The 25,921-nt window shown below is 42.4% G+C and overlaps 2 protein-coding genes across 4 annotated transcripts in view; one reads left to right on the forward strand and one right to left on the reverse strand.

Moving 5' to 3' along the window:
- OVOL2 (ovo like zinc finger 2) overlaps window positions 1-2,942 on the forward strand; it is a 36,592-nt gene extending 33,650 nt beyond the window's left edge. The window contains exon 7 of the transcript XR_006891277.1: window positions 573-2,942. The gene's annotated coding sequence lies outside the window, so the exon portion shown is untranslated. The remainder of the gene's footprint in view (window positions 1-572) is intronic.
- A 7,843-nt stretch (window positions 2,943-10,785) lies between these two features.
- The window catches only part of MGME1 (mitochondrial genome maintenance exonuclease 1), a 16,212-nt gene continuing 1,076 nt past the window's right edge, over window positions 10,786-25,921 (reverse strand). The window contains exons 2-5 of one of the 3 annotated variants that reach the window (XM_046678475.1): window positions 24,398-24,972; window positions 20,741-20,960; window positions 12,349-12,481; window positions 10,786-11,951 (exon numbers count right to left, since the gene is read on the reverse strand). In XM_046678475.1, coding sequence (XP_046534431.1) covers window positions 11,790-11,951; window positions 12,349-12,481; window positions 20,741-20,960; window positions 24,398-24,908 — 1,026 coding nt within the window. In that variant the 5' untranslated portion in view covers window positions 24,909-24,972 and the 3' untranslated portion in view covers window positions 10,786-11,789. Of the gene's footprint in view, window positions 11,952-12,348; window positions 12,482-20,740; window positions 20,961-24,397; window positions 25,101-25,921 lie in introns of those variants that run through there. The other 2 variants (XM_046678476.1, XM_046678474.1) reach the window with 2 other exon arrangements.

Raw genomic sequence — 25,921 nt, forward strand, 5'->3', positions numbered from 1 at the left:
ATACCACATCTTTATCCAGTCATCTGTTGATGGACACTTAGGTTGTTTCCAAGTCTTGGCTATTGTGAATAATGCTTTAATGAACATAAGGGTGCATATATCTTTTCAAATTAATTGTTTTCACATTCTTTCGATAAACACCCAGAAGTGGAATAGCTGGATCATATGGTATTTCTATTTTTAATTTTTTGAGAAACCTCCATACTGTTTTTCATAGTGGCTGCACCAGTTTGCATTCCCACCAGCCGTGTGTGAGGGTTCCCTTTTCTCCTCAACCTTCCCAACGGCCAGATGCTGGATATGTTTTTTAGAATAGAGCTAACTGGCTTTGTTGATGAACTGGATATGGGTTAATGGACAGACATCCTTATTCTCCTGGGACAGTTCCAGCTTATATAATGAATGACATGGTCACCCTGGTTATGAGAAAAAGAGAGGAGTCTAGAATGGCTCCAAAGTTTTTGGCCTGAGCAACTGGAAGAATCAAGGTGCCATTTAATGAGATGGGAGGGACTGTGAGGAACAGGTGAGGGGAGGCGTGGAATCAGGAGTTCTGGTTTGGATCTTTTCAGGTTGCTTAAGAGACATTCAAGTGTCTGGTAAGCACAAGCACAAGTGGAGTAGGTGGTGGGAGTCCAGGACGAGGTCTGAGGCAGAGATGGGAATTCGAGTGTTGCTAGACCAGAGGAAGCATGAAGCCAGAGGCCGGATGCAGTCACATCCCAGCAATGAGAAGACCCCTGGGCACGCTCAAGTAGAAGCTGGGGACTGAAGAGGAGCCGACCACAGAGAACATGAAGGAGCTACTGTAGGAGAGTAGAGGCCATGGTGAGGGGGGTGGGGGGCACAGTGGAGAGGTGTTTTCTGTTGCCGGGTGGGAGCCTGCTCTTTGCTTTAATGAAAATCTTTCTTAGATATGTGTACGTCCTCATCTTAAACAGAGGATAGTGAACGCGATATGATCTGTTAAAGAGACTTGGTCACATTATAAATGTCACCTGTTGTCAGATGCTGTTTGTAGGCATGGTTCCTGGCCACTGCTGGCCGCAGGCCTGCAGCCCCACTGCTCTGCCACGCATTTCCGTTTGCATTCTGAGTTTTCTGCCCTCCCCTCCTGGCAGCTGTCACTCTCCTTGTCCTGTCACAGCCCCTCATCCTTAAGTCCAGGGCTTTCCAGGCTACAATTGTCCGATAACCAGCTTTTTGAGCACACTAGAGTTGTGGGTGAAGTGAGGGGCTCTCCTTTGACCTTTAGTTACTATTTAGGCTGCTCTGAAGGCGTTTTCTCTTTCTTCTTCATTTCCCTGGATAAATGCTTACTGGAAGGTGACTTTTGGGTAAGCAGAGTGGAACTATAAAAGTTACTTTGTTGCCAAATTAATTCAGTCATTTGGTATTTACTAGGTCCCCTCTCCCCATGTGTTCCAAACGTTGTTTTAGACCAGCTGGGGCCACAGAGTGACCGATCAGTTCATTCACACAACACGTATTAGTTGTGGGCCTGCAGACCAACCAGACAAAACCCCCTGCCTGTTGTGAGTTTACATTCCCGAGGGGGAAGGTGGACAACAGATAAGATAAATTAGTAAAATACCGAGTTGGAGTTGGTGCTCAGTGCTGTGGGGAAGTCATCAAGCAGCAAAGGCGCATGGAGACTGCCAGGGAGAGGAGGCGGTGTCTAAACAGGGTGACCCTGGGGGCCCTTAATGAGAAGATGAGGGGGGTCTCAACCCAGATGCTGAGATCTAGTGTCCAGACAGCATCGAGATCTAGTGGCATGGCCAGAGCTTCCCATTACACTAAGAATAACTCCCAAATCTCTTCCCATGCCTGCAGCACTGAGGGCGTCTGGCCCCTGGCTGCCTCCTGACCTCCTCACTCACTGCTCAGCTCCAGCCGCAATGGAGTCTGCTTTCCTCACACACCCAAGCACAGTCTTGTCTCAGGGCCTTTGCACACCCTCTTATTGCTGCATGTCTCACTCCTCCACTTTATTCTGGTTTCTGCTCCAATGTCACACAATGAGGCTTTCTAGGTAGCTGGCCCCCAATGAACCCTGCCTCCCGGTGCTCACTGTCTTGGGCAGTCCCTCCCATAATGAATCTGAGTTGGCCCTGTGATTCGCTTTAATCAACAGAATGTGTCAGAAATGATGCTGTGCCAACTCCAAGCCTAAGCCTTAAGACAGCCTGGCAGCTTCTGCTTTCGAATTTGAGGAGCCCTGGCTACCCCACTGGAAAGGCTACGTGAGAGGCCACCCGGACGGGCCACTGGAGAGGGAGAGCCTACGTGGAGAGAGGGGCCCAGCCGTTCCAACATCCCAGCAGAGCCCAGCCTTCTCACTGACGCTGCCAAGACACCAGACGTGAATGAGTCATCCCGGCCACTCTGCAGACGACTGCAGCCCCAGTGAAAATCCATGGGGAGCAGAAGAAGCACCTCGAGGAGCCCAGCCAGCACACACAGTCTGGAGAGAGAATAAAGTGACTGTTGTTTTGATCACTTAGTTGTGAGGTGGAGTGTCACGCAGCATGGGTAACTGGACACACTCCCTGACCACCCACTCAAGGTGCAGCCTATGTCTCTCTTTCCTTTCTTCTGCTTTGTGTTTCTTCACAGCACTTAGAATTTCCTGACCTTCTTACATACATTGTTTACTATCTGTCTCTCCCACTGGACGATAATCCCCATGAGGTGAGGAATTCCGTTTGTTCTGCTCACTGCTTTATTCCTGGAGCTTAAGACCCTGCCTGCTCATAGTAGGCACTCAGTAAATACCTCCTGAATGAGTAAATATGTAAGTATCCACTATTCTGAGATCAAAATACCCTTGGTTTTAGAATGACCCTTTTCCTCTGAGAAAAAACATCCACCCCCCAGCTCATCAAGGCACATACTGTTCTGTGAGGTACATCCTCCAACTGACCTTAGGCATGAAAATCCACACATTTTTGTTGAACTCTGCTACATGGAAGACTGACTGGGAAACTAACAGAGAAACATTTAAAAATAAAGAGTAACTTTAAGCAAATCCAGTTCTGTGTTTGGGGAATCCCTGTGTTCCTAAAGAGGGGCAAGAAGCAGTAACTGATGCAAAGCTAGCTGGGAGAAGGGGCAAAGAACACCAAGTCCCAGGGAGGTGAAGGCAGGGCCCTGTCCCAGCTACTCGTGACTCCCAGGGCCTGTCCTGCACCCTCGCGACCTAACAGTTCCCCTAGAGAGGCCTCCTGGGCTCCAGGAGTCCTGCCTTCTATGCAAAGGGGCAGATTTGTGTGGCCACCACCACAGTCCACACAATTGCTATTTCAGTCCATCAGCCTGACGTTTTCTCAACCGATTCCAAGCCTAGCACACCATTTTAGCTGACGTGGGTGAGTGTTTCATGGGAACAGCAGATGGATGGGATGACAAATAGCAGGATGGTGGGGACAGCTGAGAAGTGCTTTTTCCTGTGCCAGAGCTGTTAGCTGTACACGTGCTCCAACGTAGTCTAGACACGCTGCGGAAGCAGCAGCATGTGCTAGGGGACATTGGACAATCTGGCTTCCATTTCTTTCTTTGCTGCTAAGCATCCTCATCCATATATCCAATCATCCAACTCACCAACTGTACCAGAAGCAGACCCTGAGACAGGAGTTAATTTAACCCCGGGGGTGTGATGTGGTCCTGGGGAAGTGAACCAGGGAAGAGAAGGGAGCCAGCACAGGGCATGCTGGTGAGCAGGTTCTTGCTGGGGCAGCTGGGCCTCCAGCCAGCTGGGGAGCTCTAGGGGGCCACGTAGAACAGGCCCCAGAGTTGTCCCCCTCCGAGGAGTGAGGAAGCTGGGCTGTTCATCCACCAACTCCTGTGTTTCGGTGGCTAAGGGTCGCCCCTAGGAGAGTCAACTCCGGGAACTTTAGCCTGCCCTGCAGCCAGACAAAGCCTTCAGGCAGTGCTCAGGTTCTTCTAAGAAGCCATCTGTCTCAGTCAGTTGGGGCTGCTGTAACAAAGGGCCATCGACTGGGTAGTTTACAAACAACAGAAATTTATTTCTCACAGTTCTGGAGGCTAGAAGTCTGAGAACAGAGTGCCAGCATGGCCGAGTTCTAGTGAGGGTCCTCTTCCGGGCTGCAGACTGCCACTGACTTCTCGTATCCTCACTTGGTGGAAAGAGGGAGCTAGCTCTCTGGCTTCTTCCTATAAGGGCACTGATCCCATTCATGAGGGCTCCATCCTCATGACCTAATCACCTCCCAAAGCTCCCCCTCCAAATACCATCACATTGGGATTAGGGCTTCCACATAGGAACTGGGGTGGGGGGCACAGGCATTCAGTCCATTGCACCATCGTTTGGAACGGCAAGTGCTGAGGGAATACGGACAGGGCAAGCCCGCACTTGCTACACTAACCAGCACTGCCAGTGCATCTGCCACAGGTCAGGCACTGAGCTAGCACTGGGGGCAGAGGAAATATCAAACCGATCCTTGCTCATAGCCCAGCCGGGGAGATGCATATACAAGCAGCTGTGGTGAATGCTAATGCAGAGGCCTGTGTCCAATGCTGTGGGGGGCAGATCACCACTGAGGGTACCAGGAAGCTTTGCAGAGCAGGAACGTGAGCTGGGTCTTGAGAGCCAGACACGAGTTCAGGGTTACATACATGTAGCTAACAGTTCACACAGCTTCTGCACTGATGGTGGTGCCTTCTGATGTTGGACGGCTGGAATTCCTAACTCTGTTCATGTCCCCCAGGCATTCAGACCAGGAAGCGATACCAGAAAGAGGTGGAGGCCTCACAGTCAATTCCATGTAAAACGTGAGCACAGTTCTTAGCTCACAGGCTGTATAAAATGGGCGGCAGGTGGATTCGGTCCACGGGCCATGGTTGGCTGACCCCCGATCTAGACTACTGCAATAGCCATCTGACCCTTCTCTGCTTCCTGCCCCCGCATTCTGCTCTCCAAGCAAGACTGATCTTTTTGAAAGGGAATCAGATGACGTTATTCCCCTGCTTATCCTGCCTTTCCCTCTTACTTAGAACAAAATCCAAAGGCCTTTCATGGCCTGTTGAGTTTGACATGACCTGGCTCCGCCCCCGGGCCCTTGAGTCTGCAATTCCTTCCCTTTCCTCACTGCTTTCTTTTTTTTTTTTTTAAAGATTTTATTTTTTCCTTTTTCTCCCCAAAGTCCCCCAGTACATAGTTGTATATCCTTCATTGTGGGTTCTTCTAGTTGTGGCATGTGGGACGCCGCCTCAGTGTGGTTTGATGAGCAGTGCCATGTCCGTGCCCAGGATTCAAACCAACGAAAGACTGGGCCACCTGCAGCGGAGCGCGCAAACTTAACCACTCGGCCACGGGGCCAGCCCCTCCTCACTGCTTTCTGACCAGCCCTGTCTTCTTGCAGTTTCCTCTCCTCTGTAAACTCTCCTTCCTACCTCTAGGCCTCCTTGATCCTTCTGCTGGGAGGCTCTTCCTGTGGCTCTACATTGCTGGCCACCTTTCATCTTTCAGGTTCCATCTTATGCGCCAGCCCTGAGGAGCCTGCCCTGACCACCCAACCCAAACTTGCCATGCCCCTCGCAGGCTCAGAGTCTCTGTTTCTTCACGGTGCCTCTCAATCTGTAATTTCCTTACTACCTTTTTCACTTGTTAGTTGTTTGCCTCTCTTCTAGACTGTAAACTCCACGTCTGTCTGTAGCCTCAGTGTCTTGTACAAGCTGGCACAAAACAGACACTCAATAAACATTTGTTGGGCGAAGGGGTGAATTAACCTCTCCCTTAGAACCCCGTGCTTTTTGCACCATCCTGTCCTCCTCTGTATTGCCTCACAAGCCCCATTTACAAGTCTTGATTCACTGTCTGACTCCTCTAGTTCTACCTATGCCTTTCCAATCACTGAGCTTACAAGTGAACCCACAGCCTCTTAGCAAAGGGCTGACCAGATGTCTCTAACCATAACGTCTCTGGTGGGCCATTCTGATCCCCAGCTCTTTTTCTGCTGTTCTGGGGCAGAGCGGTTTCCCCTTTGTTGTTTGTTTTGTCCCTTCTCTTCTCTCTTAAAACTGTTTTGTGTGGCTTCTGTCTACTTCTTTAACTTTCTTGATTTTGAATTCAAGATGCACTGAATCCTCTCATCTTGGGACCACCTATACCTTGTATTGTGTTCTGTAGTTATTACCCAAGTCTTGGATTTAAAAGAACCCCATACCTTATGTGTAACTACTGATCACGGTAATGGAAAAGGAAGCATTCACATGTGGGACAGTTCAAGCAGTATATATGTATTGAATGCTTCACATTTGTTCAGCACTGGACAGACAATATACACATGTCCCATGAGCTAGGGAGAAGATACACATCTGAAATGGGTAAGCAACAGAAAAAGGTAGAATACAAATAAGAATCAACGTGGGCGGTAAAAAACGGCACCATAGGAGTTCCGTGAAGGGTGGAATCATCATGTGCTGATTGCAGTGAGCTCCGAGGAGGAGGAACTCATATTTGCCCAGTGCCTATTCCATTTCCAGCACTGGAACACATTGCCCCATGTTAATTTTTCTGACATCACCGGGGTCAGTGCTATCCCCAAATTACTGGTGTGGAAACAAACCAGCCTCGGGAAGGGAAGTGACTCACCCAACATCCCAGGGCTGGGATTGAACCCGTGTCTGCCTGATTCTGAGGCTCCTGCTGTCTGCACTATGCCGTCTCATTTCCTGTGGAGAAGGTAAGACTTGAGCTGGGCATCAGGTAGGATTGGGGTTCAGGTCCAAGCACTTGGAAAATTAAGATGAGGCTGAACAAAGGGATGCAGGGGAGTTATTTTAGGCGATGGGATAGGCACAAACAGCTTAGAAATGGGCGTGAGCCTGGTGCTGCGGGACAGTCTAGGTTGGCCTGAATGGATGCTTCTATCACAGCTGACCTTTGCTTGTTGTTTAGACTTTATTCTCTTTTTTTAGTTTTTAATAGCCTATTAATTTAGTGACAGTACTTATTTAAAGACACTAACATTTCAGCAACATTGCTTCTTCTACACTCTTATCTTTCATGTACAGATCTTTTAAAATGTATCTGTCTTTGATGATTAATATCTAACATTTTCATGCACTCTTTTTTTTTTTTTAAAGATTTTATTTTTCCTTTTTCTCCCCAAAGCCCCCCGGTACATAGTTGCATATTTTTAGTTGTGGGTCCTTCTAGTTGTGGCATGTGGGATGCTGCCTCAGCATGGCTTAATGAGCGGTGCCATGTACACGCCCAGGATCCAAAGCGACGAAACCCTGGGCTGCTGAAGCAGAGGGCGCGAATTTAACCACTCGGCAAAGGGGCTGGCCCCTCATGCACTCTTAAATCGTGTTAGACCATAGTTTTAGAAGTCTCTGCAGCAGAAAGTCCAAGCCCCTGATTTGGAAAGAAGTTAGCCAGCCCTCTGCGGTGGTTGGAGGGAATGGCCCCGATGCGTGCACTTGACCATCTCTCCACTGGAGGGTTAGGATCGCTTAAGGAAAGCCTGCCCTGCTTGGAGCCACGCTGCCAGTTTGTAAATAGCCTCATTCCTAATTTATCTCACTCCTCTTTTTCTCTTTTCTGAGCCAGTGACCCAGATTCATTTGGCTGTAAGAGACCACACAAGGCTGTGCAGACAAGTCTCCATGTAGCTGTACTGCAAAAAGCGAGGAGAAAGTCACAGCTACCTAAACATGGGGAGACAAGAATAGAATTCTCACCCAGTTGCTTTAATTCAAACCAGACCTGGGTCAGTGACTAAAATGCCCCAATTCCCCTGAGGTACATGTAGGCCCACCCACATTTGGCTTCTGCCCCATAACTGCAGTCTACTTCTCCCACCACTAGATGGCAATCCCGTTTTAAAGCAGATTTTATTCAAGCTTTATTTATTAAGCAGATTTATTTTGCTATTCAAAGAAGCAAATATTAACTGTTTTCACCCTGTATTGGCCCAAAAAAAAAAAAAGTCTTAAAACTCTTGTGTGAATGAATATGTGGGAAAGCAGAAAATTTCAGAAACCACTGGTGGGAGCGCAAGTTGCTATCACCTTTTGGGAGAGGAATTTGGCAGTAACGTTTGGGCTGTGCATATGCTGTGACCCAGCAGACACGTCTGGGTTTGATCATTTTATAATGATGATGATGGCTAACATCTATTTTCTTCCTACCACATGTCAGGTACTGCTCTAAGCGCTTACTTCATTTAATCCTCACAACTCTAACAAGTGGGTGCTGTTATTTCCCCCCAATTTACAAAGGAGGAAATCAGGCACAGAAAGGTCAGGTAACTTGCTCGAGCTTTGAGAGCTAGTAAGTGGCAGCGCCACGTCCACATCCCGCTTCCACTGCACTGCATGTGCCTCGCGTGTGCTGGGAAACACACACAGGGTGTTTATCACTGCAGCATTGTCTGTAGTAGCAAAACACTGTTAGCCTACCAGTCCAACGGCAAGACAAGCCTGAGGGAGTCCTGCACAGCAGTTAAATGCCATGCGCTACATCTAGAAGTGGTCACCCTGGAGAGATCTCAAAAACAAGTATTCAGACCAAGTGAAAACCAAAACACAGAAGCAAAACTGTATATCCTTCATGGAGACCAGCACAGGTGGTCAAACTATAAAAGGATACACTAGAAAGATACACAAATTTATGATGGTTTGTCTCAGAGGAGAGAAAAATGGGATTCTAAGTAAAGTGTTCTATTTTTTTCCCTCTCTACCCATCTCTTGAGCAAAAAGGAAAAAACTTAAATCTCACTCTAACACAGAATATCATTTTATGATGCAATCTTCACAAATTCATCACTCAAACCTGACAACTACTATGGTCAAGGCTCGATCAGGGGCTCGTCCCCAGAGACTCTCTCAAGCTCCCTTCTATAGTGTAAATAACCCGAGAGGGTCCGTAGGTTAGACTCCCAGCAGCAGCATGTCTCTGCCTAACCTGTGGGCCTCTGAGGCGGCGGGCCAGGGAGGCAGGTCAGGTCAGGTCAGGTCTGCCTTTTCCTTAGTAATTGATTGGTTTGCTTTAAGACAATGTTCCTCTTCAGGGCACCAGCTCCAAACAGCTGAAGTGTTTCTTTAAAAATAAAAGCTCCAACTAGTCCCTTCTTCACTTTTTTTGTGTGTGGGGTGGGGGAGGTTATAATGAAATGTTTAATTGCTCAGGTGGAAAGACACGGTGATTAAAACAAATTCCCCCTCTCCAACTCCTGTTAAAGCCGACAGGCAAACTGGTTCCCTAGAAACACTTCTGATGAACCCTCTTCCTGTGTTTACCAGGGTCCACACATATGAAACAAGAGGTCACAGGTTGACAAGCTTTCCTAGAACTGTAATAGGTTTATAGATGTTAATGTCCTCAGATTAACAGGGGCTAACGGCTCTAAGAGGCCAGATCTGAGGGGGAAAAAAAGGCTTAAAGTTTTTGGAAACAATTAAAAATTGGTTTTTAGTGCCAGCAGGGAGCTTTTGTCGGCTGCTTAATGCATGAAGAACGTGTGGAATCGCAGAAGAAAAGGACATGCAGCTAGCTTTCAGTTTAATGGAGTCTCAAAGCTCCAGACGGGAAGGCTCCCTTCTGCACTTTTGTGCAGAAGCCTCCTCAGAAGAGCAATTATACCTCTTTTAAAAAATATTTTAAGCCAGCCCCGATGGCCTAGAGGTTAAAGTTCGGTGCGCTACGCTTTGGTGGCCCAGGGTTTGGTTCACAGGCACAGAACCACACCACTCGCCTGTCAGCAGCCATGCTGTGGTGGCGGCTCACAAAAAACTAGAGGGACTTACAACTAGAATCTACGACTACATACTGAGGCTCTGGGGAGGAAAAAAAGAGAGAGGAAAGAGCGGCAACAGATGCTAGCTCAGAGCTAATGTTTTCCAGAAAAAAAAAATATATACATATATGTTTTAATTACTACCCTTAATTAGAGAATCTCTCCTGACAAATCCTGTTCATTTCACTGGAGTTTATTACACCATATAGCACACAGGGGAACAGGTGGTTTCCAAAAATTACTAAGATTGATGTTAATTCTTGAAAAGTTGTGACTCATTTAGAAACTCAAATTTGGCTCTCTCCTCTTAAGGCTTAGCAGTGAAGATAACTCAACCAGAGGATTGAGACCTCTTTAATTGGTGAGATTTAAGGAGTATCAGGACTGCAGTGAGAAACTGGTATTCCCCTGTGTGATTCAGGGAAGCCTGAACCAGGCTTTCACCTGGGATTTACCTTCATTGTCCACACACCACCTCTTCATGGTCAGACTCTGAGGGACTTCCATGGAACTCGTCACGGCACCATCAGCTTGGGAGACTCAGCACAAAGTGAAATGTCCAAGGCACATTTACATTAACCCAAGAGAACTGTATTAAAATGAAGTCTTGCTGGGTCTAGTCTTCTAAATTCTAAGGTGAGGCTTATCAGAGCAGTGTAGCAAAATCTGCTGGTACAACTTTTAATTATCTCACTTAATTTCCAGCTTCGGAAATTACAGGCTACAGGAATATATGCTACTTGAAAAAAAATGCGGAAGTGTATAAAGTCAATAAAAGGTCTCCCTCAATCCTCCTCCCTCCCATCTGAATCTTCCTTTCCTTGCCAGGTGACCATGGTTGAGGACACCTCCTTCTTGTATGCATTTACAAAGAACACATACCAACGCTACTGGGCCAGTGGTAAACTTCTAAATCTAAAAACAAAATCTCAACAATTCTTAGGTTTATAAAATTATTCTATAAACACAGAACTTTAAATAAAAGAAACAAAACCAAAGCCTTATTACTTCACTCACATCTTATATTTTATTTCTTATAATGGCTAATGAAAGAAAAAAGTAATTGCAGCACCCAACTTTTTTAAGACAGCAACTGTAACTAAAATGCTAACCTACTCCATAAAACAGGGACTCCCCCCACAAGGCTATGGTAGGTATTTAAGTTTTCCAAACCCAGTAACAACTAATAATTTTTATTACTTATCAAACGTACAAAAAATTATTAGATTTTGTTGTCTTCCATAGTTGAAAAAGTCTACAAATGATACATTTTCTCTAGGTACATGATTCATTGACTCAAGCCAGAATATGGCTACTAAGATACGTACAATTACGATTCTCAGATTGGAGTCTGGCTACTTCTGGGGGTTATTTGGTGGTGTGCCATGGGATACTGCCAATGACATGGTAAATAGGCTCCATCTTTCCAGACAGCAATGTTTACTTGAGTCTAAGGAATCACACACTTATTTTTCAAAAATGTTAAATGAAATTTTTTTCCCCAAATGAAGTATATAGAAAGCCCCAATATATAAAACAAGTTTTATGAAACTGCACTGGCAGTAATAGTTGGCTGATGGGAGTTCTCCCTCCACATACACCCTGGGGGTGCATGGCCCCTTACCTCCTGGCATACCCTGGGGAAATGCTTGGCACACCAAGCCTCACTGCCCTCCAATCTCAATCAGACACTGGGCGTCCTGCCCAGGACCCAGAAAAGTCTACAGGGAAGTCCAAGAGCCACCAACACTGTGCTAATCCTGCTTGCTCTTTCTTCAGGTAAATAACAGTCAGAGGTAACACAGTTGGTCTTTTATGTGCTGAAGTCCAGCTCTTTACATCTAAACTTTTTTGGCTTTTCAGTCCTTTTGGATGCAAGAAATTTCAACAAATTAATACTTCTGCTTATGTTAATGTAGCGCTCAGATCCTGTAGCATCTCCATTTTTAGATCACAGTAAACAGTGATATACCTTCCCAAACTGTAGGAAAGGGCTGAATGTTCTCAAACAGCATCCTGACCCTAATCTGGTTTCTGACTATTCTGCTTCTTTTCCTTCTTTGTATATTCTTCTAGTCGAAGAAGCCACTTTGCCCAGTACTGGGAACAGAGCTCAGCATCCATGAAATGTGGGTGGGCAGGGGATCCATCTTTGTAGGCCACTACAATTAAGCCACACTGAACCTAGGAAGAAACACAGGGCAATTACAGTATTTCTACAGTAAGACCAGAGTTCAGATTCATTTTCTTCTTACTCCAGGGCAAACTCAGAACAAAACAATCTATAGTAAAATCTCCTAACTCAGTTTATACGATAGGTTGATGAAAGATGGCACTAGGGCACATAAGAACACAAAGACGACAATTAAGACATTGAAGAATGGACTGTGATCACTAAGGAACTATTAACAACAACAAGAAGCCCAGGAAGAGGAGGGGGGAAGGACTTTTTAAAGTGGTAGAAGGAGAAGGAACAGATTAAGCAGTAGGATACAAACAGAGCAGAAGTTATAAGGAGTTAAGTAGCTAGAAAAAAATCATTCAGCAAAGCTTTAAGTAAGTAGAGGCTCAGTGTCCTGACCTGAAAGCTATAGTTGGCATCATGGTTTATGGCACCAACGTATGCCACAACTTGCAGTGGGTTGTCAAATGTATTTCGGATAAAAGGTTTTGGTTTCTCTGATGTCTTCCAATCAATCACACACAGCTTGCCCCTAAAGAGAAACCAAAGGAAGTCTTTGTACATAATAATTCAAACTGAGGTTAACCCTCTTCTTACGTGGTTTACTACCTGTCACCCAATGACTGTTGCTTCTATTCTCCACGATCCAAAAACACAGCTCCCCTGAGCTTTACTCCTTAGGACTAGAAAGGTGTGATGTTCTCTTTCCTGTGAGCCCTTTAGTCAGGTCAGTAATGAGCCTGTCAGGGGTGTGACAGAAAATGTTTCCTGAAGTGCACTGATGAGAGCTCCAGGTGCAGGCACACATGGGAGTGCTGGGAAACAACTTTTCCGAAGTTCAAGTTTCTAAACTTTGTCGAAATTCCTTTGGCCCTCCACAGCCTCCTTTCCTTTAACAGCTGACAGGGGAACAGAAACTACATTTCTCATTATCTTAGTTGATTTTGCTTCAAATGTCTATCAGAATGAACCACAACAGACGAGTAGCAAAGTTCCTATCATGAAGGACTATACATCATGGAGCCTCAGAAATTCTCTTGCTCAGAAACCAAAGCTGGGGTTCACATCCATCAGCATTTAATAGTCATCACCTATATGCAGAAATACAAATAAGGAGACCTGGTGCATGCCCTAAAAGTTTACACACAGGGTAGGGAGTCTTACTATTAGGGATATTGGGAAAATAAAATTCCTGCCACTTTTTTAAGTCAAATTACCAGTGCATTCCTTCCCACTCCCCCCATCCTGGTGGGATTTTATACTTCCCAACTGCAGATATCAAAAGGATCATAGGGCGAGTGGACTAATAACTAGTGACTCTCAAAGGGCTCTATCTATTCAATCTGCTTTTCATGACTTCAATTTCAAAATTAGCAGTTTAGGGGGAGATTTTGTACAAAGTATGTAAGTTACCTACCTGTCACCATAACTTCAGAGTTACAACTTATGCAAGTGAATATCAGTCTAGAGTAGCACTGTCTAAAAGAAATAAAATGCGAGCTACATGTAATTTTAAATTTCTAGTAGCCACATCAAAAAAGAAAATGAAAAAGAAACAGGTGAAGTTTTAATATTTTATTTAGCCCAACACATCCAAAATATTATCACTTCAACATATAATCAATATAAAAAAGTATTTAAAGGGATATTTTATGTTCTTTTTTTGTACTAAGTCCTTGAAATCTACTTTGTATATTTACAGCATACCTCAGTTTGGACTGGCCACATTCAAGTGCTTAATGGCTGCATGTGACTAGTCGCTACTCTACTGGACAGTGCAGATCTAGAGGTAATTTTTTTATAATTGTTTTGTAATATCACAAAGTTTGACAATCTATGCAAATGAAGAGAGGGCTTGAGTAACCCCAGGGACTAGCATTCCCAGTTCTCTTCCTTGAATAAATCAAAATAAACATTTCTAAAATAAAGAGTTCTGCCATGGACCACTGTTTCTAGCAACACACTAGTAACTTGTAGAACTTAATAATGTGAAAAAAAATCTTAATAGTATAAACCCAAATTAAAACTGCAAAAGGACTGTTCACAATTAGCTCTTAAACAAATGAGAAGATGCTCAACCTAATTTACATGAAATGCAGACTGGAATTACAACATACAATGTTATTAAAATTATTAAATTGTGTTATTAAAGGTGTGCAAAGATAAGGACACTCATATCTGTGATAATTTAAAATGTACATACTCTTTGACCCCACAATTCCCCTTTTAGGTGTGTAGCAGAGAGCAATGGTTTGATATCCTAGGTTCAAGTGACAAGCGCCTGGAAATTTAAGAAGTATTCATGTCTAGACCTACTTCAGATCAATTGAATTTATCCAAACTGCGTGTCACCCACCAAAACAAACAAACGAACCTGGGCACCTGCCTAGACAAACTCTCACAATAGTGTACAAAGAGACATGTTCATTGCTACAGTTCGTAACTGTGAAAAACTAGAAATCTGTCTATTACAGAAATCTAGAGTCTATTTAGGGCTTGGATGGTAAATTGTGGTTAATTTTGTTCAATATTAGCTCTTAGCATGGTAGCAGCTACGCACATATTCCTGGAGCAGCTTACACACAGCTTATGGCAGTCAGAATGGACAAAAAGCATCCAGTCCTCCAAATATCAGGGATCTGTGCTCTATCACTGTTTCTGACCACAGAGGTGTAGACAAAGAGGAGGATGGCCATTTTTGTTGCCTCTCCCCCTACTGTTGCAAGCCCTTCTTCCTCTGGCTGAAGTGACTTCCAGGGGATTTAAAAGGCTGGCACCATTTCACCCCCCTGCCCCTACTTCATTTTTCTCTTTTGGAAGTCAAACACTAAAGACTATCACATCCAAAAGCAACTGCACATTTGGAGAGAATGAGAAAATGACTGTGCATGTCCAGGGAAAGGCACTGGCTCAGAAAAGAGCTGAGAAGATCTTAAGTTTACACTTTAGGGTTGACTTTTGGCACAGAGATAGCCTACAATAAAAATCCCAAAACAATATACAAAACCCAGCAAACCTCGGGGGTACAGAGAGACGATGATTTCCAGTGTTACCACAATATCAGATTCAAATGTCCAGTTTTCAACAAAAAATCACAAGGCATACAAAGAAACAGGAAAGCATGGCTCATTCAAAGGAAAAAAGTAAATCAACAGAAACTGTCCCTGGAAACGTGATAGCATATGTCCTAGACAAAGGCTTTTTTAGTTTTAAAGATGCTCAACAATCTCAATAAAGGTAAATACATGGGCAATTATAAAAGCTAGTATTATTGTAACAATGGTTTGTAACTCCACTTTTTTGTTCCTATGTGATTTAAAAGAGTAATACTTTTAAAAAGTTAGTCTAAAAGCCAGTATTAATGTAACTTTGGTTTGTATTTCCATTTGTTTTCTACGTAATTTAAGAAACTAATGCATCTAAAAAATCATTAGTTTATGTTTTGGGGCACATAATATATAAACACATAATTTTGTGACATCAACAACTGAAAGGGATGGGGACGGAGCTATCGAAGGAGCAGAGTTCGTGAATGTTATTGAAGTTAAGCTGGTATAAATTCAAATTAGAGTGTTACAACTAGCATGTTAAATGTAATTCTTGTGGTCATCACAAGAAAAATAGCTATAGAATATACAAAAAAAATGAGGAAGGAATTGAAACATTTCACTACAAAAAAATGAACAAAACACAGTAAAATGCAGGAAATGCGAGAGAAAAAATCTATAAGGCATACAGAAAACAAAGAGAAAAATGACAGAAGTCCCTTCTTATATCAGTAATTACTTTAAATGTAAATGGGTTAAACTTGCCAATCAAAAGACAGAGACTGGCAGAATGCATAAAAATACATGATCCAACCATAAGCTCTCCACAAGAGACTCACTGTATATCCAAAGATGCAAATAGATTGAAGGTGAAAGGATATAAATAGATATTCCACGCAAACAGTAACCAAAAGAGAGTAGGGGTGGCTCTAATAGCAGACAAATTAGACTTTAAATCAAAAAAGGTGACAAGAGACAAAGAAAGACATCCTATATTAATAAAAGTTTCAACACAGCAAGAAGATAGAACAATCATGAACATTTATGCACCAAATAACAGATGGCAAGATATATGAAGCAAAAATTGACAAAATTGATGGGGGAAATATAGTTCTACAATAATAGTTGGAGACTTTAATACACCATTCTCAATAATGGATAGAACAACCAGACAGAAGTAAGGAAACAGAAGACTTCAAACAACGCCATAAACTAACTAGATCTACTAGACATATACAGAACACTACCCAATAACAGGATGCAGACCTTCTCAAGCGCACATAGGACATTTTCCAGGACAAACCATACGTTAGGCCACAAATTAAAAAGATGGATATCATACAAAGTATCTTCTCTGCACAATGGGATGAAATTAGAAATCAATAACAGAAGTAAAACTGGAAAATAACAAAACTGTGGAAATCAAACACATTCTTAAACAACCAAAAAAGAAATCACAAGGGAAATTAGAAAATACTTAGAGACAAATGAAAAGAAACACACAATGTACCAAAACTTATGGAACACAGTGAAAGCAGTAAGGAGGAAATTTATAGCTATAAACGCTTACACTAAAAAACAAGAAAGAATCAAATTAATAACATAACCTTATAACTTAAGGAACTAGAAAATGAAGATGCAAAGCCAAAGCTTGCAGAAGGAAGAAAATAAAAAAAAATTAGAGCAGAGACAAAATAAATAGAAAACAGAAAAGTCAATGAAACCAAAAGTTGGTTCTCTGAAAAGATCAACAAAATTGACAAACCTTTAGCTGGACTGACTTAGAAAAAAGAGGGAAGATTCAAATTATAAAAATCAGAAACGAATTTGGAACAAACTACTGATTCTACTGAAGAAAAAACAAAAGCTATGGGGTTGGGGGGTACCCAGCCCCATGGTCAAGTGGTTAAGTTTGCGTGCTCCACTTGGGCAGCCCGGGGTTTTGCCGGTTTGGATCCTAGGCATGGACCTAGCACTGCTCAACAGACCATGCTGGGGCAGTGTCCCACATGCCACAACTAGAAGGACCCACAACTAAAAATATACAACTATGTACCAGGGGGCTTTGGGGAGAAGAAAGAAAAATAAAATCTTTAAAAAAATAGGGTAAGAGAATATCATGAAAAATTGTATGCCAAAAAGGTGGATAACGTAGATGAAATGGACAAATTCCTAGAAACACAAAACCTACCAGGACTAAACCAGGAATAAATAGAATATCTGACTACATCTATAATTAGCAAGGAAATTGAATCAGTAATCAAAAATCTCTCAAATGAAAGCCCTGGACCTGATGGCTTTACTGGTGAATTCTATCAAACATTCAAAGAAGAACTATTATCAACTCCTCTAAAACTTTTCAAAAAAGGGCATAAAATAAGGAACTCTTCCTAACTCATTCTATGAATCCAGCATTACCTTGATACCAAAGTCAGACAGACACTACAAGAAAATAAAACCACAGAGCAACATCCCTTATGAACACTGATGCAAAAATCCTCAACAAAATATTAGCAAGCCAAATTCAGCAGCATATTAAAAGGATTATACACTATGACCAAGTGGGATTTATTCCTGGAATGCAAGGATGATGGTTCAACACACAAAAATCAATCAATGTAATATACTATATTAATAGAATGAAGAAAACTACATAATTATCTCAATTGATGCAGAGAAAGCATTCAACAAAATTAAATACCCTTTAATGATAAAAACACTCAACAAACTAGGAAGAGAAAGAAACTACCTCAACAAAATAAAAGCCATATATGAAAAACCCACAGCGAACATCAGTTTCAATAGTGAAAGAGTGGAAGGTTTTCTTCTAAGATCAGCAACAAGGCAAGGCTGTCTGCTTTCAAAGCCACTTCTATTCAACAGAGTACCAGATGTTCTAGCCAGAGCAATTGGGCAAGAGAAAGAAATAAAACACATGCAAATTGGAAAGGAAGAAGTAAAATTATCTCTGTTCACGCATGATATGATTTTACATGTTGAAAACCCGAAAGAATAAAAAAAAAAACTGGTAGAACTAATAAATGAATCCAGAAAAGTAGCAAGATATAAAGTCAACACGTGAAAATCAACTTCATTTCTATACATGAATATCAAGCAACCTGAAAAGGAAATTACAAAAACAATTTCATTTATAATTCCATCAAAATAATAAAATACTTGAGAATTAACTTAAGCAAGGAAGTGAAAGACACCTACAATGAAAACTACAAATCACTGTTGAAAGAAATTAAAGACATAAATAAATGGAAATGGAAACACATTCCATGTACATAAATTGGAAGATTTAACTGTTGCAATGTTCATACTACCCAAAGCAATCTATAAATTTAATGCAATCACTATGACAATCCCAGTGACATTTTCTGCAAAAACAGAAAAACCCATCCTAAAATCCATATGGAATCTCAAGGAACTCCAAATAGCCAAAACAATCTTAAAAAAGAACAAAGCTGGAGGATTCACACTTGCTGATTTCAAAACTTACTACAAAGCTACAGTAATTAAAATAGTGTGATAGTAGCATAAAGACAGACATATAGACCAATGAAACAAAATAGAGAGCCCTGAAGTAAACCCTCGTGTTGAAGCAGAGTGCGCCAACTTGACCACTGGCCATAGGGCCAGCCCCACGAAAAGGCAGTCTTTCCAACAAATGGCCAATAAGCACGTGAAATGATGCTCAACACCACTAAGCATTAGGGAAATGCAAATCAAAACTACAATGAGATATCACTTCACACCCATTAGGATGGCTACTATCAAAGCAACAGAAAATAACAAGTGTTAAAAAGGAGTGGCCAAGTGGTTAAGTTTGCGTGCTCTGCTTCAGGGCCCAGGGTTTCGCTGGTTCGGATCCTGGGCATGGCATGGCACCACTCATCAAGCCATGCTGAGGCGGCGTCCTGCACACCACAACTACAAGGATCCACAACTAAAAATACACAACTATGTACCAAGGGACTTTGGGGAGAAAAAGGAAAAATAAAATCTTAAAAAAAAAAAAAAGATGTGGAAAAATTGGAACCCTTGTACACCATTGGTGGGAATATAAAATGGTATAGCTCCTGTGGAATATAGTATGGCAGTTCCTAAACAACTTAAAAATACAATTACCATATGAACCAGCCATTCCACTTTTGACTATACATCCAAAAAAACTGAAAGCAAGAGCCTGAAGAGGTATTTGTATACCCAGGTTTATAATAGCATTATTCATGACTAAAACATGAAAACAATCCAAGTGGCCATTGACGGATGAATAGATAAGCAAAATTCAGTACATACATATGATGGAATATTAATGAGCCTGAAAAAAATTCTGACATATGCTACAACATAGATGAAGCTTGAGGACATTATGCTGAATGAAATAGGACAGTGACAAAAAGACAAATACTGTATCATTCCACTTATATGAAGTACTTAAGAGTAGTCAAATTCATAGAAACAGAAAGTAGAATGAAAGGTTGCCAGGCGCTGGAAGTAGGGGGGAATAGAAGGGGTTCCTAGTTCATGGGTACAGAGTTTCAGTTTTATAAGATGAAAAGTGTCCTGGAGATGGATAGTGATGCTTAGACAACATTATGAATGTATTTAATACCACTGAACTGTATACTTAAAAATGGTGAATTTTATGGTAAATTTTACGTCATGTGTATTTCACCACATTAAAAATATTTTTTTTTAAAGAGTAGGGGTGGGAGATTTACTTCTAGTAGCTTAAATTAACCAAGTCTATATATTACCCATTAAAAACTCTTTTTAAATTTCTAAAACCTTAGTTTCAAAAATGTGCAATGTTCATATTCTCAATGTTAATGCTCTTAACCTAAAGAGCAAAAAAACCAAATAAACAGCAGTACTGTGGACATATTTTATAATCCCTATGAAAAGTGTTTGGTGTCAGTAACTTCTTGTAGGCCTTAGGTATAACTGATTGTATGTCTCCCTTGGATAATCTAAAGTGGAGCCAAAAATAGAAATTTCTAGGCACACATGGCTCTTCTTGGATATGAGGTACCTATGGCAGAAAACTGTTAGGTAGCCTAAACACAGTTTCCAGACTAATAAATATTCTGTCAATTTTTTTAAAAATTTAAATTTTAACTAGAGTTCCAAGGGTTAAACTCACAGACTTTCCCCCCAATTCTGTTGTATTGCTCACATTCTCTTTTTGGAATAGGGGTATCTACAGGTTATATCTACCCTTGGAATTTGGAGTAAGTGGGAAAAACAGTAACACAGCAGCAATTAGAAAACTGTAGGAAGCTTTGGTAAGCTTAAAGTTCCTATCCATATCAAACACTGCCTGGAAGCCAGGAAAAGAATGGATTTTCAGGGCTAACATATCAAGATGCTATTTTTAGGGCAACAGGAAAGAAAGCGCAGGAATTAAATTGGGTCTTATGGCTGGTACCTTGCTTTGAGAAGAAACATGTTGGAAAACAGGCTATCCTAGAGATATTGAAAAATTCTACCTTTTCTCCACCAAACACTGTGATTTTGGAACACAGATTTACAAGGATTACGTGACTCTTCACCCTGTATCTGTCCTTACCTCCAGCCCCGTTCCCAATTCTGTTACTTATCACATAGGTTTTGACCTTTCAGAGGCTGCACCTTGAAGCAGGAGTTAAGAGGAAAAGTAGTGTTTGACAGGCACCATCTGTCCCACCCTGCATTCACTCACTTCTACACTTTGATGGAAACAATCTAATACTTACTGATACTCAGCCACACAGTCCAGCAGACCTACATACTTCAAGGTCTCATGATGAACAGCGCTTTCAACAGCTCGCACTCCACTGACATCTTTCAGAATATGCTGGACACTTTCGATGTAGCCAGACTCAAGGAGATTCTCATCACTCTCTTTTAAGTTTCCCTGGGGTGAAAGTATGCTTTCCAAGGCTTTATGGAATCGTTTTCCTTGTAAAAATATGTCTGAAAGGAAAATCAGGGGAAAAGGAAAACCAAACAAAACCAAAGCTAGCACTAAAAAACAAATACTCTAAAAAACTCTGAACAGTAAAACTAAAAATTACATAAAAGTTACCTTTAAGTATCAACCCCTAACACACCACATTTCAAACTCTTGTGAAACCTAGGAATGCACTTTGAAAACCAAAGGGACTAGAATAGTTTAGAAAATAAAAGGGATTAAAATAAAGTATTTCTGGTAGAATTAGGCCAAAACTAGAACTGAAGATCCGGGTGCGATAGAATCCCACCTAGTTTATGGTATGGTGAATTTAAGTATCCATTTTAGTAAGTTAACTGGTTCTAAGAAAGAAATTTAGGGAATTGCACTTTTGTTTATACTTCTTTTTACAACCAAAACTTAACGATGAACATAGGTGGGGGAATCCTTTTACTAAGAGGCCTAGTGACTGGCAAGAAATGAAAATCGAGGCACCTACAAATTAAAAACAAGAAATTAGATCTTGTGGGACTTGAGCACAGGGAACTTGTGATATTCTTCCCCTGCACTATTTTTTAAGGCTAAAACAGCCTAAGACAGTTGCTCTGTTCTGAATTTATCTGCTCATACACTTTTTGAGGGCTAGACAGTGCTGTTAATTTGCCCAAAAGCAAAAAGTTGGGCAGGCAGCCTGGCACACAGTCTATGTTCATTCCACTCTACCACACAGCAGAGTGAGGGAGGCAAACTCAGGGACCATTATTTAGATACACAGAGAAAAAGAGTAGGGGGGTCAGCCCCGTGGCCGAGTGGTTAAGTTCATGTGCTCCGCTTCGGCGGCTGAGGGTGTCGCAGGTTTGGATCCTGGGAGCGGACATGGCACTGCCCCTTAGGCCAGGCTGAGGCGGCGTCCCACATACCACAACTAGAATATACAACTATGTACTGGGGGGATTTGGGGAGAAAAAGAAGAAGAAAAAAAAGACTGGCAACAGTTGTTAGCTCAGGTGCCAACCTTTAAAAAAAACAAAAAGGAAAAGAAACAGAGTAGGAAATCTATTTGTTTGGAGACAGACCTACAGAAAACGAGGAAAAGAATCTCATCGAATGAGGTAGTATCAAACCATATTACTACCAAGCAAACAGACAACTCATCTCCCACTGCAGACTTAACTCCTGGGTGGATTCTTCATGTATAAGAGGCAATGACATGGGGATCTAGATTACAGGATCCTTTAGATTGTAAGGCTCAGAACATTAAAAATGATTCAATTTGTCAAAATAAATTTAAAAAGATTCAAGATTTGCAGATACCATCAAGTCAGAGTATTCACTCAATAAATTAAAGGAATGAAAGGTAAAATGTTTTCAAGTCCCAGTATATAACGTCCATTAAAAAAAAATCACAAATCTCCAATATTCTGACTGACAGAACTGATAGGATGGATAATATTTTAGGATTTAAAAATCAGTGTAGCAAAAAACTGCAAAAATAAACCCCAGCCCTTTCCACTATGATCAACACTTTCTTATCCTCAGCAATATCCAAGAGGTAAACTGATGCTTGGGAAGCTGACCGAGTGTTTGAGAATGCCAGCACTGGGCACATCTCTATGCCCTGGACTTTGGCAAGACCAGGCAGAAAAAAAACTATCAGTCTAGTATTTTTAAAACTGCCACTCCTGACTCATTAATCAATTTTGTAGGTTATGAAACGCTCTTTGTCTTTCTTTCTTCTCCTTCCTTTTTTTGGGCCACAACACTAATCTGTAGGTGAGTGCCCCCTTATGGAAAAAAAAACCAAACCATGATTCTGCCTGTTTTTTAAGGTTGATCCTGAGTTAACTGCGAAACACATCAGAGTAGTAATCTAGCTCAACAGTTGACTCTGGAAAACAACCATAGTTTTCTCTCTGCCTGGGATAGTGGGGCTAATTCATATTCCAAACAGAAACTCCTCTCCTTTATCAAAGGGGCCACCATTTCTTTATTTTGGGTGAAGAGCTACAGACCTAGGTTCCCACATGTGCCAACAGGTTTCTGCCTTTACGTTTCTTAGAGTCCCACAAGCTGTGACATTCCTGGTTTAAGGAAAATCAAAAGAATTTCTCATGGGGAAATAATGTCCATTCTAAAATCTAGTTGTACAGAGAAAAAACTTAAGCTGTCATTAAAAGATTTTTTTTCATGTTGCTTGTTTAGAAAACAGAATAGTTTGGTGGTTGTCACTAATTAACTATCTTAAGAAGGCAGTTAGACCCCTGCATATACTCCTTGCCCCAAACAGCTGAGGAATGTTATAAGGGGCTAGGGCCTTGACCATTTTTGCCATATCCAGATGCCCTGCCACCTATACAGTTTTTTTCTTTAAAACACATGTGACCAGGTTTAATGTGTTATGCACACACATACAGTTTTTCTAAAGATACTTCAAAATAAGTACATTACTCTTAAAATTAAAAATAAAAGTGCTTGTGTACCACTAGGGGTACAGACACTGCTCTCTGGGAGGCACAGGTTAAGGGATGATCACAGCAAAACAACTTTAACAAAAGACAACTATATAATCCTGATAGGGACGAGCTAATTCACCAACGCCAATGTTTTTCTGTCATCTTGTTTTTGAATGAATCTGTTTTTTTTTTAAATTTTATTTTTTTTCCTTTTTCTCCCCAAAACCCCCCAGTACATAGTTGTGTATTCTTCGTTGTGGGTCCTTCTAGTTGCGGCATGTGGGACGTTGCCTCAATGTGGTTTGATGAGCAGTGCCATGTCCGCACCCAGGATTCGAACCAACGAAACACTGGGCCGCCTGCAGCGGAGCGCACGAACTTAACCACTCGGCCACGGGGCCTGCCCCTGAATGAATCTGTTTTAAGGAAGTTATTCTCACTTGTCTAAGAAGTTAGTAGGTTAGGAGTTGAAGGCTAAAGTTTACTTATTCCCAGTTCCTAATCAAGAGCATTTGATTATCTCAATTTACCAAGATCTAGATAGAGATCATGTGTTCTGGTTTCCTGTTTACAAGTCAGTCTATGCTGATCAGTAGAGCAAGGCAGTATTTACTAGATTCTGAACAGAATGCTTAGCAAACAACTAGAATTCTATCATCTGGCTATTGACTCTTTTCCATAATCAAAGAAAACAGGCAATTCTAATACTTAAGTTTGTAGTTACAAAATAAATGAATCTTATACATCATTTAGTCAGAGAACTTGATCTCTGTGCTTCAGTTTCATCTGTGAAAGGGGGATGATAGCATCCATGCTTCATGAGGTTGTCATGAGGATTAAGTGACTTAATACACATAAAGTGCTGTTTAATGCTAATTATTGTCATTCGAAAGTAGTTCCTCACTAGTTAAAAGTTAAAAAAACCCCAAAACTCATTCTTTTGACACTGGTGCTCTATACTCTAGAAAACATAGTAAATCATATGGAACCAGGATTGAGGTAATTACTTGAAGTATATTCTGCAAAGCCATCCTCTCCCAGTTCCAGAATCATCCGCTGTTTCCACCTCTCCAAATAGAACAGCTGTTCCGACGTCATGGTCTGCTGAAGGATGCGGGTCACACTTGGAATCACAGTCCTTTGCAGAGGGATTTTCAAAGGGATTGCAGGATCACTTGCGGCGTGTGGGCTCAGCCCCCTCTCCGGACTGAAGAGAGGAAACCAGTTCTGCGGCGCTCCCGCTTCCCCACCGCGCTCTGGGGGCTTCCCCTTACTCACAGGCCCGTAGAGGAGAGCGTCTTCCTCGAACAAGGATTCCGGAGTCTGCGCGCGAGCTCTGGACAAGACGGACTGCACTAAATCAGAGTACTTCCCTTGGTCCACGTTTCCGTAAGGATTCACTGTTTTCTTCCGGCCCCACGAGCACGAGGAAGCGGAGAAGGCCGCGCTCGGGGCTGGCTCTGCAGGAGACCCGGGCGAGCGGCTCAGCCGCCTGCAGAGGCTCTGAAAGGCCTTCATCTCCAGATGCTTTTCACTTCCCTCTAGCCCACTTCAGCGCCGAGGGTCTTTTTAATTCGTGTCCCCAGAAAGAGAAAAGTGGTGTTAGATCCCAAACGTGTTGCACCCGCGAATCGTAGAGGTGAAGGCCGCACACGAAGACCGTATGCGGTAAGCTTTCCCGACATGTCCGGGCAAAGCGCTTTCAAAGACAGCCTCTGGGCAATACCAGAAGGACCGCGCTTATTGTTTTTTAAGATCGGCTCTGAGCTAACATCTACCGCCAAACTCTTTCTTTTCTTCTCCCCAAGGCGCCCCCCCCCCCCGCCCCCACAGTTGTATATTCTAGCTGTGGGTCCTTCTGATGAGGATTATTTTAGGCTGGTTACTTTTAAAAAAATGCAGATGAGGAGGCTCCGAGGAGTGGAATTTGCTTGCCCTCTGATGAGACATTTGCATTTGTGAAGGAAGTCTCCCTCTGTGGGGGGGTGTCGCACTCTCTGCACCAGGAGGAAAGGGGGATGACCTTATCTCTGGAAACGCTTCCTGGGGAAGGCAAGGACTTAAGTTGTTTACTGTCTGGTAACCTCAAGTAAGTGACCCCCCCCCCCCCCCCAACATTCTCCTTTGTCTTTAGCTGAAGATAATATTTAAGGTGGCGTCTTCTGCCATTTACTTAATCCGGTTTGATTCTTATCTAAAAGTTATAAGACCACCCAATAACAAGACCCCACCTGCACCGATACCATTTTAATGACTTTTTTACATATTCTTTCCTTTGTCTTGTAAAGAGATAACACACACCTACACCTTAAATTTAGCCCTACTCTCAACCCGTGTTTGCAGGGGCAGCAGCAGCTCCTCCTGCCAGTGGGTCCTGTCCCCATGCAGCAGCAGCAGCAGCAGCTCTGACTGCCCATGGGTCCTGTCCCCATGCAGCAGCAACAGAAGCTCTTCACTGCCCATGGGTCCTGTCCCCATGCAGCAGCAGCAGCTCTGACTGCCCATGGGTCCTATCCGCAAGCAGCAGCAGC

This window comes from Equus quagga, chromosome 12, assembly GCF_021613505.1.
Source record: "Equus quagga isolate Etosha38 chromosome 12, UCLA_HA_Equagga_1.0, whole genome shotgun sequence".
In the NCBI taxonomy this organism is placed as follows: Eukaryota; Metazoa; Chordata; class Mammalia; order Perissodactyla; family Equidae; genus Equus; species Equus quagga.